Source organism: Toxotes jaculatrix, chromosome 18 (assembly GCF_017976425.1).
Source record: "Toxotes jaculatrix isolate fToxJac2 chromosome 18, fToxJac2.pri, whole genome shotgun sequence".
Taxonomy (NCBI): domain Eukaryota; kingdom Metazoa; phylum Chordata; class Actinopteri; family Toxotidae; genus Toxotes; species Toxotes jaculatrix.
Genome location: NC_054411.1, coordinates 16,976,725 through 16,988,823, shown reverse-complemented (window position 1 = coordinate 16,988,823; position 12,099 = coordinate 16,976,725). Strand labels below are relative to the sequence as shown.

The window sequence follows — 12,099 nt, the reverse complement described above, 5'->3', positions numbered from 1 at the left end:
AATTCCTCAGCCCCACAGAGGTTTTGATCATAAAGGCGTTTTAGCACACAATCCGTCACAAAGCTGGCTTTGGCCAGACATCAGATAGCAGAATGGAAACCAAGGCTGCTGTGTCTGTAGCTGAGGAGCGTCTTACGTCCAGGAAACGGAGCATAAATTTGATGCCCAAGTCAATGAATGAAACTGTGTGTGTGGGTGTGAGTGTGTGTTTGTGTCCGCCTGTGTAGATTTGTATGTGTTGCTTCGCGCTTCTGTGCTTGGTACATGCCTGTGTGCATGGATGCACGTGTTCAGAATGTCTTCCCCTGTGCAGCTGTTCAAACACATACTATGCTACGATAGCCATAGAATTACCCATAGGCCTTTGCTCCACAAAGGTGGAGCAGTGTATGGGTGCCTTGGTGGGCCTCCTCCGTCTGACCTCATTCCTTCTCCGTGCAGAGAGAGATGGAATGCATCGACGGAGAGATCAGGTTTCTTTTTTTTTTTCTTCCTGTTCTGATGGATCAAAGAACGAGTTTGGGATTTTGTATTCGTTTTGCTTTTTTTCATCTATGGCCCTCTGAAAAAAAAAAAAAAAAAATAGTAAAAGTAAAAAAGTAGCCTGGTACGCCACATTTGTTTTTAATGTCATGACCGTGATTATGCCCAGATGCGTGAAAGTCTCATGCATTGAATTTATATTGTATATGCATTCTGGTAGGATAATAACTGGAGGGATAATTACTTCACATCAAACCCAGGAAATGTGTGTGTTTTTTAAGTAAAATCACAGGAACAAATTTATACAGAGAAGAAAATGGCGTGCCTGTTACTAGGTGTGTAGTTATCATTACATACATTTGCACATTTTTCTTATGTGGCTTTATTGTGAAGTAAAACGTTAGATAATATAAAATCTTAGATTTGGGTTGTAGAGTGCCCCACATCTCCTGGTTATTCAAGGACACATGGACCTTGGCCTTAGATTTGTGAAATAACTTCTTTATAAATTGTGCATGACTAAGGTTTAACCTCAGCCTTCCTCAATCCATTCTAATTACATGAAAACTGTAATAGATGATCTATTGCCTTCTTTTTGGTGCAGTTTCTGTCCCAACTGAAGCCGCTCTTACTGCAAATAGAAAAGACTTTGGAGTGACTTTCCCACTTGTGACAGAACTCTGGAAAAGATATCAGTCGTCATGGATTTCCATCAAGACATCTGCCTTTTATCAAGTCAGGGATTTTAGAAATTTTCACTCCTCATGTGCTGTCATTCCACAAAAATGTTATATATATATATATATATATATATGTATGTCCATCAAAGTTATAGTTTATTGCCCTTTTTATTTGCTCAAGACACTGCCTGAGCATCCAGAGGAGGCCTTGGTTATATTCCCCCTATGATGTTGCAATCTTCTGCTGAATCCAAGCTCCCTGACTGGTCAAGGTCAATATTCAATAGGTAACTGAATCCTTGTCTGGTTTTAAGACCCGGCTGCAGGACTGCCCTCTGTACAGTTGCATGAGAAACAACTGTGTCATTTCCCAGGCTTTAGTGATTTGTCTCCTAGCAAAAACATTGCTTTCATTACAGCGAGTTGACTCTGCAGAGAGTGTCTTCAGGTAACATGCACCAGAGCTGAGCTCCTCGGTAGAGAGTTGTAAAGAGAAGAGAGAAACTGTGGATCATGTTTGTCTGCAGCCACGATAGAAAGCGCCAGAGAGACAAAGCAGGAATGTTTGATTTATGGGTGAAAGTGCAGGAAGAGATGCTCCGTGCCTCCTCTCTCCTTCCTTCCCTCCCACCCTCAGAGCTGTCTACAGTGTTTGGGTGCTGTCGGGAGAGTGCCCTTCCTGCCTCCCCTCTCCCTCTCTTGCCTTCCCTCCCTCTGAGTCTAGTCTGCAGGAAATAAAGGGATTCATGAGGAGGTCTCGAGTGTCCTATGGGGCCCTGTGGCTTTTTGGGATAGCAGGAAGTGATTGAGTTTGGTTTCTGGTGTCTGCCCAGCAGAATCCAGTTTGGCTTTTCAGTCACTTTGTTAAGGAGAAGTTGTCATTGTGGTAGAGGAAAATGCAAGCTTATGGGCGGATACTTCAGAGTAGGAGACTGGAGCTAAACTAACATCTGACAGCTGTGTTCCGACATGAAGCGATCTGGCTGACAGTAAAGGTTCTTCCTGTATTTGTTTGCTCCAGTGGTTTGATGTAATTACCTGATAAAAGTCAGTGTGAAAAGGTTTGGTTTAACCTTGGCCTCACTTTGAGTAATGCATCCTACTGCATATATCCGTACTAGACGAACACAGACTGACGTGTGTGATCCCACCACCCTCTGTGCTTGGCTCTAGAATCTGGTGTTTATGACCCTGCTCAGGGCCGAGTGTGCCTGCTACCCCCCACTGAAGTGCAAAAGGCCATTGTGCAAATAATCCTTTAGTGCTGGCCCCATAAAGGCTCTTTTGATTCTGTGTGTGTGTGTGTGTGTGTGTGTGTGTGTGTGTGTGTGTGTGTGTGTGTGTGTGTGTGTGTGTGTGTGTGTGTGTTGGGTGTCCCCTCCTTACTGTGCCACCCTCAGAGGCTGTCTTCCCAAACACAGCACCCGGTTCAAAAGTAGTATTTGCCATCCAGTGGCCTGCGCCAGAGTTGAGACGTCTGTCATCATTACACGCAGAGGATGTTTACAGTCGCACTATTGATACTGTTTGATACTGTGGTTAACCACTTCTTTGTTACTGTGTTTGAAATGTTTCATCAAAAGCCAAATGCTCTCAGATTCTGTTTTTTTAGCACATACTGGCTTTATTTTTTTTTTAGTATGAGGTACATTGAAAGGCAGCAGCAAAGTTTAAATCAAACCTGTTTAAATTAAACTTTTATACATTCAAATTACTCCATTCTACAGAGGCAGGGCAGCAGTGAAAGAGAAAAATGCATCAGAGTTTTCAGGCTAGCCATAGAAAATGAAGATACCACACTCTCTTTGTCTTGTAATACATTGAAATTTTTGATTTAAATGTAGGTTAACCTCAGAAAATCAGATGAAATCCACAACAGTCCAAAGCTAAGATGGCTTCTGCTCTGCTAAACTAGTTAGCTTTAGCAAGCATTTACGTTTCTCCATCATGAGAGCATTTAGCTAGTGCCTCATTAGTTCTTGTAGAATAACAAACTAAATTAAAAGGACTTTCAGACTTGTCAAAATGAACCAGAATGCATCTGCGAGGTGTCCTCAATGGCCTTGTGTTACCTCAAGTGTTCATGATGAGTTAAAATCAACTGCTTCCCACATAGAAAACCTTATTTTAGTTCAGTCATTTCTCTATGTGAGATCACCAGGCCTCTGCCAGGTGGAGAGGCGGAGAGGAGGGAGTGTGTGTGTGTGTGTGTGTGTGTGTGTGTGTGTGTGTGTGTGTGTGTGTGTGTGTGTGTGTGTGTGTGTGTGTGTGTGTGTGTGTGTGTGTGTGTGTGTGTGTGTGTGTGTGTGTGTGTGTGTGTGTGTGTGTGAGATGTCTTACCTCCAACTATCCCACCTTCACCTATGTCTGTCTGTCCGCGAGGGGCCGAGGCAGCTGTTTGACTTGATGTGCTTCCCAGATGACCTCAGTGTGTTTACTCCTCGTTCTCTGCAGTCAGCAAAGGACAGAGAAAGAACTCTCATTCTCAGAAAACTGTATTTTGAGTTTCTTGGCATTCCTCCTGTTAGTTTTGTACAAGAGTTTGCTTACTTTTTTTCACACAAATAAGCATGTTTGCATTTTGTATTGGTAAGACTTACCATTTTTGTCTTTCATCTTATCCCTTCTCCCTCTCTCTCTCTCTCTCTCTCTTTCTCTTGGCCTGTTTCACTCTCACTTCTTTCCCATGCCACTCCTTTCTGTGTCTCTTCCTCCTCCTCCTGTCGCTACTGTCTCTCTCTACCCTCCAGTCGTCAGAACCAGTTGAAGGATCAGGCCCAGCAGGCTCTGGTGTCCCCCGGTCAGCTCCCAGAGGAGGCCGAGTGCCTAACGGTGCCCAAGTACAAGAGAGACCTTGTTCAGAAGCTCAAGATCCTCCGTCAGGAGCTGTCCCAGCAGCAGCCTCAGGCTGGCCACTGCCGCATTGAGGTGTCCCGTGAGGAGATCTTTGAGGTGATGATGGAAAGAAACAAGCTCAGTCATGTCATCATATCATCTGAAGCTCACAAGGGCTGCCACTTATTAAAGATACTCAGAAATGGGTTCATAATTTAACCCAGAGGGAAATTCAGTTGTCACAGCCAGAGGATGCGTGAAAGAAATTAAAATGCATAACAGAACGCTAGAAAAACATGACAGTGATGTAATATTTGCTCCAGTGCACAACTTCCTGCCCCCAAAACTCCTGCCAACAAATTTGCATTTGGCACTGTAAGCAAGAAGCACTGTCTGCTCTGTGTAATGTATAGACTCACCTATGTTATGTTAAACATTCTCTGAAGGTTTTTCTTCTCGTCTGCCCCCATAAAGGTCATTGCCCATAGCAGTCTGGCTGTGAGAATGATTTCTCTCACACACACAGGGTTATCTATGATGTGTGAAGTTAGTCTGTTCAAAATCTAAAGCAGACCTCTTGTTTGAGATGAGGATTTTCTCAAGTACGTTTTCTCAGCAGGGGAGTTTTTTTGGGGGTTTTTCTTGCTGCATCTAGGAGGTGCAGGGCCTTCATCAGAACAACAACACCTGCAACAGACTGCGTGACCCTCATAAAATATGCACTGGAATGTGCTGGAACAGCCGCGTCTGTTAATCTGAACGAAGACATTTTTGTTGGCTGATCTCAATGTGAAAGAGGGAGAGAGGGGCGGAGGGGGTGGGGAGTGGTGCGGCGCAGAGGACGTCTTGAGGTTGAGCGAGACATAACTGCATAGCTTCTCCAGACCAGCTGAAGCATTAAATTATGACTGAATAGGCAAGTGTTAGCTGGTGGACTGTCAGAGCTGTCTTTATGTGTACTTTTTTGGTGATAAGACATTCCCATTTCTCCCACAGCACCTCTCAGTTGTCTGCTGCATCTGGAGGGCACGGTGGAAGCTGGTCGTCGCAGAGGCTGTGTTATTATAGTCTTATGGCTGTGTTTATTATAACTGCCCCTAATCCACTTTAAATGAACCCTCCCACTGATGCTGTGAGCTGTCTGCACATGGGATGAACACTGAATGAGGCGGAGAGATCTCCGCCTTACCACAGAGAACCAATTGAAAATGACTGCTGTTATTCCACACTGCATCCGTCTCATTATCGTGTACAGCGCTCCCCACTGCTTTCTTTTTGTTTAGCTCTTAACTTCGCTACCTTTAAAACAACCTTTGGTGTTAAGAGTGTTTGCATTGCTTTAACTGGTCACACATGATATTTGGCAGAGTCAGGCCCCCCTCTCATAGATTTAAACTAATAGATGTCTTCTCTTTAACTGTTTTTATGCAGAGGATCATATAGAATCAGATAGTTATGCATCGGCAACTAGGAGGAGAAATATAGTACAGTAAGGTAAATAGCTGCCTAACTGATGCTGGGACCGTCTTTGACAAGATGTGTGTGTGTTTGTTTACGTCTGTGTTGCAGGAATCATATCGACAGGTGATGAAGATGAGGCCGAAGGACCTGTGGAAAAGGCTAATGGTGAAGTTTAGAGGGGAAGAGGGGCTCGACTATGGAGGGGTGGCCAGGTAAGATGCCAGAGGTTCTGTAAATACAGCATCCGTATTTACAGTTTGTTTTCTTTGTTTTGTTTTGCCTGTTTTGATTAGTAATTTCTCCATCAGCTAAGGTTTTTACTGAGTATGTTCTGAACACAAAATTACAACACAGAGGATGTAACTGGTATCTCACTCTTTTTTTATCCACTGCTATCTCCTCTCTGTGATCTGTGCAGGGAGTGGCTTTATCTGCTGTCACATGAGATGCTGAACCCGTACTACGGCCTGTTCCAGTACTCCCGCGATGACATCTACACACTGCAGATAAACCCAGACTCTGCTGTCAACCCTGTGAGTGACAACACAAAGCGGTATCAACCTGTATCGTGTGGCATTGACCCGAATCACGTGACCTGAAGACATTTTGGGTGAAAGTTTCAACCCAGTGTCACATGCCACAATTAAGCAAATGATCCATCCAGGCAAAGGCCTCAGTTCAGACGCCGTCAGAGGCTTGGATCACTCTGTCTTCTATTACACCATCGCTCTCTGTGTTTGTTTGCACTGGCGTTGGTCCATTTAGCTGTTGCTCTCCAATCAGCAGCAGCATGATCTCGTGGACAGACTTAGAAATGGTTTAACTGTTGTGTTGAGACTTTGCTGTTTGGTTGTTTACTGCTTGTGTCATGTAAAATAGGATGGTCTGTCAAAGGGGAATTCAGTGGTTTTGATATTGTGAGCTCTTTTTCCTTTTGAGTAATGAATTCCAAATGTCAGAGAGGTTTGTGTATGTTAGATATAGTCTGGAGGAGAGCTGGATCTCAGTCCCAGACATGCTTTAAACACTCTGTTCTGTCTGTTCATTTGGAAACTAAAGATGTTTTGTCTCCCTGCAGGAGCACTTGTCATACTTTCACTTTGTGGGCCGTATCATGGGGATGGCAGTGTTCCATGGCCACTACATAGACGGAGGCTTTACTCTGCCCTTCTACAAACAGCTGCTGGGTAAACCCATCACCCTGGACGACATGGAGTCCGTTGACCCTGACCTGCACAACAGCCTCGTCTGGATTCTGTACGTATAAGTCTCATTTTTATAGACACACTTTTATTTTTTAAGTCAGTAAAAGTGTTGACTTGTCTGTGTAAACGAAAGGTGAAAGGATTTCTGGACCAAGAATTACGACATGTTATACACAACATTATGCTCAGTATTTATGTGCGCACTCAGGGTTATATGTATAGAGGTTTGGAAAAACAAGTTTTATGTTTTGACCAGTTTAAAATCTCTCTCCCATACTCCAATGACAACAGCGCCCCCCAGGGTTTTGGAATATGTCTTACATATATATTGGATTATAATGGTCCCTAAACATTTGATTTCATATCATGTGTGTGTTTTCACACCAGCTTAGCATTGTTTTTCTTAATTTGCTGGTTTCACTTATCAGCACACTTTCAACAATGAAGAGCTCACCTGTGTTTTATTGGAATGAAAAGCACTTTTATGTTACTATTTTTGTTTTTGTTTTGTTTCTTAACAATGGTGCCTGTTAAACCCTGTTGTTGTCTTTATAATATAAATGTTCATCTCTCTCTTCAGGGACAATGACATCACAGGTGTGCTGGACCACACCTTCTGCGTAGAACACAATGCTTATGGAGAGATCATCCAGCATGAGCTGAAGCCCAACGGTAAGAGCATCCCCGTCACCCAGGACACCAAGAAGGAGTACGTCCGGCTCTACGTCAACTGGCGTTTTCTGCGAGGCATAGAGGCCCAGTTCCTGGCTCTACAGAAGGGCTTCAATGAGGTCATCCCCCAGCACCTGCTCAAGGCTTTCGATGAGAAGGAGCTAGAGGTACTTAAATGTCTCTTCATGTTGTATTTCTTCATTGACCTAGAGGTGTATTTAGTTCAGCATGTTGAAATGATTTCTCTACCTGCAGCTGATCGTATGTGGCCTGGGTAAAATCGACATCAACGACTGGAAGTCCAACACGCGGCTCAAACACTGCACTCCGGACAGCAACATTGTTAAATGGTTCTGGAAAGCTGTGGAGTCGTTCGACGAGGAGCGCAGAGCCCGGCTGCTGCAGTTTGTCACTGGCTCCTCCAGAGTTCCTCTGCAGGGCTTCAAGGCCCTGCAAGGTAATAAGGACCAAATACTGCATGTGATGCCTTTGAAGTGGAATTGTTGGGCAGTATACGCAAGAAAGTTTTATGTGTGTATGAAAACTCTCCGACGAAATAGATTGGTGTGAATTGCATTCTTTGTGTGATGGACTGGGATCAGATTGAACCAGGTCATACAGCTGAAAGTTGTGCGAAGTGCTAAATGGTACTTCAACATCAGATCAATAGTTTGCAAACATATAGTATAGTCATCACTGCCTCTTTGTTAAAAATAGCGTGTTCGACTCACAGGCTCTGTCAGCACAACCTGGGGTCTGTGTTTGGGATTCTTTGCCCCTCTGTGTGCGTCTGTGTCTCTGGGTTTCTCCGACCTGAGATGAACCCTGAGCCTGCACTTACTGCAGTGGTTCAGCAGGTCCATCCTGGCAGACAGTGCTGCCCAGAGACAGAGCACCCAGGCATGAGCAGTACACCGTGATCCACAGGCAGACAGCACCCTCACACACCTTTTATATAACATGGCCATCCTGTCTTGGTCAAAACATCAGCGGAGGCCAGAAGACCCAAAAACAACTCACACATGTACTTGGACTTAGGGGGTCTGTAAGTCTGTGGCAGTGCTTCCACAGCAGAGAGACAGAGCCAGTTCAGTCAGCACTGCTGGTATGTAAATACTGTACAGTATGTTAGGTTTAGGTTTATTTATTAGAACCATCTGAATATTTATCAAAATAAAAAGAGGTTTGTCTTCAATAACATTAATGACTGACACCACAAGGATGTCAGTCATTAATGTTGATTTTTAAATCTTTATTGTTTGGTTGTTATTGGAAAGTGAACATAAAAATGCAGGTTACACAGGTAACTGTGTAAATATCTGTATCTGCACGTGTGAAGGTCCATTTTACTTTACTGTTGGTTTCTCTGCAGGTGCTGCCGGCCCACGGCTCTTTACCATCCACCAGATTGATGCCAGCACCAACAACCTGCCCAAGGCCCACACCTGGTGAGCAGACTGTCGGCATTATATTCTCTGATCACATGATACAGTGTTTCCCTTCAAGGCTGCAGGGAAAAGCAGTAAAGACCATCTTTGTGTGTAAAGTTGTACACCGTGATTTTAAAATCTGCTCTTTGCTTCTGTTTTCCCAGTTTCAATCGGATTGACATTCCTCCCTATGAGCACTATGACAAACTGTACGACAAGTTGCTCACTGCCATCGAGGAGACGTGCGGCTTTGCTGTGGAGTGAGTCACTAATGCAGGCAGGGCTTTACAACAACTAGAAGCAACATGGTTTGGCCATGATGAGCCCCCCTTCCCCCAACAAATCAATCCACACAGACAGGGGGGTCATTCACGGTTGCTTCACCCTGGGACGCCCATACTTCCCAGGGACATGTGGCCAAGCAAAGAGAGGGTGGGCAGAGAAGACCAGAAAATGTTATCTGACTGGGGGTTTTTTTAGGCCCTCTCGCCCTCCTTTATGTCTTTTTTTTAATCATTGAAAAGGATCTCTTCAGCTGCTAATAACTCAGACTATTTACTAACTTGTGGAACCTGCAAAATTTGCTGGCTCTTCCCTTTTTTTCTAAGTTCATTTTAGCATTTAAAAAATAGACTGTATCCATGTAGCAATGCTCCATTTTACCAAGCAGAACACAAGCTCAGTCCACTCTGAAATGACATTAACGAGACTGGTTTGTTTGCTAGATTACAGGGTTATTATTGGTTACCACAACCACTTGGAAACACTAAATTTGGATGCGGAGTGTGCATGACTCGGGCTGTTTGGTGCCTCAGAGTGATCACGCTGGGGCTATCAGTAATGCCAAGGCTGGAAAAACAGGGATGTGTGCGGATGAGAAGGCAAGACTAGAGACTGAATTAGGCAGAGCCCGACTGTTTACAACCCTCTCCAAAGACAGCAGCGGGGACCTCTGCTCCTGAGTCGCTGCCCAACAACTAGCGCTGCATTCCCAGAAATCCTACTTCACACGTTTGACAGCTAGTTTTGTTTGAAAATGAATAAATGAATGAATAGCTTGAAATGTGTTATTTTTATATAACAGGGAAAATTGAAAAAGAAACAATAAAATTCTATATAATATATATAATTTATTGTTGTTATATTTCAGAAACCCCTTTCCATTGTTTCAGAAACATAAAATCTTTTAAATGTTAAGTGTTACTGTTTAAATTATAGAAGACAATTTGTGAAAACAGAGTTAAGCTTGATGGGACTTCACTAAAGAAGGCTGTGGTTTATTTCTTGACATAACCTCTCTCATTCTGTAGGTGAGGTATGTCTCAAGGGCAAAAAATCTTAAAATCACAATGTCCTCTGAGTGCCATAAACATTTTGAATGAATGAGTCTTTGCAAATATTGAGCGGACCCTTTAAATTCTACTGATTTCACCATGGAGCTACATATGGTGGTGTGTTGTTTCCCTTCTACTACCCTTTTTTTAACAGTTCGTCATTTGTAGCTGAGCTATATTAATGTCACAAGCATGAAAACTACCATTAATTTCTAATGGTATTCTGTTCAAAAGAGTCCAAAGTCCATCATACTCTGTTTTGTGTTGTCGTTGAGGGGGAAAAAAGAAAAACCTCTACTACCTTCTAGCCATGTGGTGCTAAACAGCATTAACTTTTGTCTTATATTGGCGACCTTACTCACTGACATACTACTGCTTAAAGTGCACAGTACACTGCTCATGCTCATACCTGTTTGTGGCCACAAAACATTTCCAAGAAATCAAGAGCTCTACCTAGCCACACTCTCAGGAGACGTCATGCGTACTTCGTAATGTCATTTGATTCGACGACCGACATGAAATTCCGACCATTTGTCTTGATTTCCTGAATGTTAAAGGGGGTTAAAGGGGCAATGTTTTGCCCACAGCAGATGATTAACACAGCAATCGTTGCATGTTTCCATATGTGCTTTTGATTGATAGTGAACTGAATGAGATGAACTCCTGTTTAAACCTGCTATACAGTCCTATCAGTGATGTTTTGTTTTTTTTAAGAGAAAGGGGGACTGTTTTCTACGATTAAAAATGAAATCCTTGAATGTTTTCAGAAGATGCTGCCTGTCTAGCAATCTCTATGACCGTGGACTGTTCTTAACGTTTGCATACACTAAAAAAAAACAAAGCAAAACAGTTCGTTTTCATTCTTTTATGTAGACGAGTGTATGCAAAGTGAAAAGTGTCCTCAGATGGTGCTTTGTACAGTAATAAGATATTGTTCATATATGTGGATCAAACAACCTGTAATTTATCTTTAACTTAAGTAGAAAAAGATTTTCTTGAACTGAAAAGAGGAATTGCACACAAACCAAATGAGGTTGCCATGTGTATTTAATGGTGACTTCTGCACCAGATACTCATTCACCTTTAAGTCCAGTGCACAAGCTGATCGCCCTACTGTCTGTTCTTACACTACATTACTCAGCATTGCCCCGTAGCTGCCTCTCATTGAAGAACTGAACTTTTTATTAAACAAGTCAAAGTTGAGAGATGCCGCTTTCTTTTTTTTTTAATAGCATGATCCACTTAGCAGGACTATATCTCTCATAGCTGACTGATGCAATTTGATGTATGTTAACACTATCATTTTGTAAGAGTATTTTATTTTTGTGTGTAATTAGTTCTAATTAAACTTGCCTTTGTCTAACAATGTAAGGCCTTGTACGAAGATATATCTTTTTTTTTTTTTTTTTTTTTGGGTTGTCTCAATTGCCATAGATAAGAAAGCTTTCTCATATGAATTACTGTTAGACTTCTTGATATAGTCGTGTGCTTAAACAGGTACCTTTGTACAGCAATTATTTACATTAGGTCAGATTATCAAGGGCTTGTTAGTACCATAAATGTCAAGTGGGGGATGCAAGGTCTTGTGCTTTACATTTGAATGGCACATGCCCCCAACCACCCACTGTGTTTTCACTGCTACCACTTGGGATTAAAACGTCTGGCAGATGGCTCCCAGGGGGGCAGAGAAACAGGGTAAAATGACAATGAACTGGGCTGTTGGACGGGGGGGCGGGGGGGTGTCAAGTACAATTGTTGTTGTTTTTCGTAGATGTGCAACTGCATCATACTACAAAGAGAAACTTTCTACACAGACTAGTGAGAGAAGGATAGAAGATAAGGCCTCATTATGATAATAATAGTTCATATTTTGATTCTTGGCTTTGTTGAAAATACTGGCCTGCGTAAAATAAAAACTGGATAACATCCTCATAGAACTGGAGTAACATCCAGGTAACTTCTATATTTCTTGGAGAAATAACATCCAGGCTGCTTCAGT

At 42.8% G+C, this 12,099-nt stretch overlaps 1 protein-coding gene across 1 annotated transcript in view; it reads left to right on the top strand.

Moving 5' to 3' along the window:
• Positions 1-11,468, top strand: part of smurf2 (SMAD specific E3 ubiquitin protein ligase 2) — a 46,729-nt gene extending 35,261 nt beyond the window's left edge. The window contains exons 12-19 of the mRNA XM_041062583.1: positions 3,914-4,115; positions 5,568-5,671; positions 5,878-5,992; positions 6,538-6,716; positions 7,245-7,503; positions 7,592-7,793; positions 8,709-8,784; positions 8,931-11,468. Of these exons, the coding sequence (XP_040918517.1) occupies positions 3,914-4,115; positions 5,568-5,671; positions 5,878-5,992; positions 6,538-6,716; positions 7,245-7,503; positions 7,592-7,793; positions 8,709-8,784; positions 8,931-9,030 (1,237 nt within the window). The 3' untranslated portion in view covers positions 9,031-11,468. The remainder of the gene's footprint in view (positions 1-3,913; positions 4,116-5,567; positions 5,672-5,877; positions 5,993-6,537; positions 6,717-7,244; positions 7,504-7,591; positions 7,794-8,708; positions 8,785-8,930) is intronic.
• The last annotated feature ends 631 nt before the right edge of the window (positions 11,469-12,099 follow it).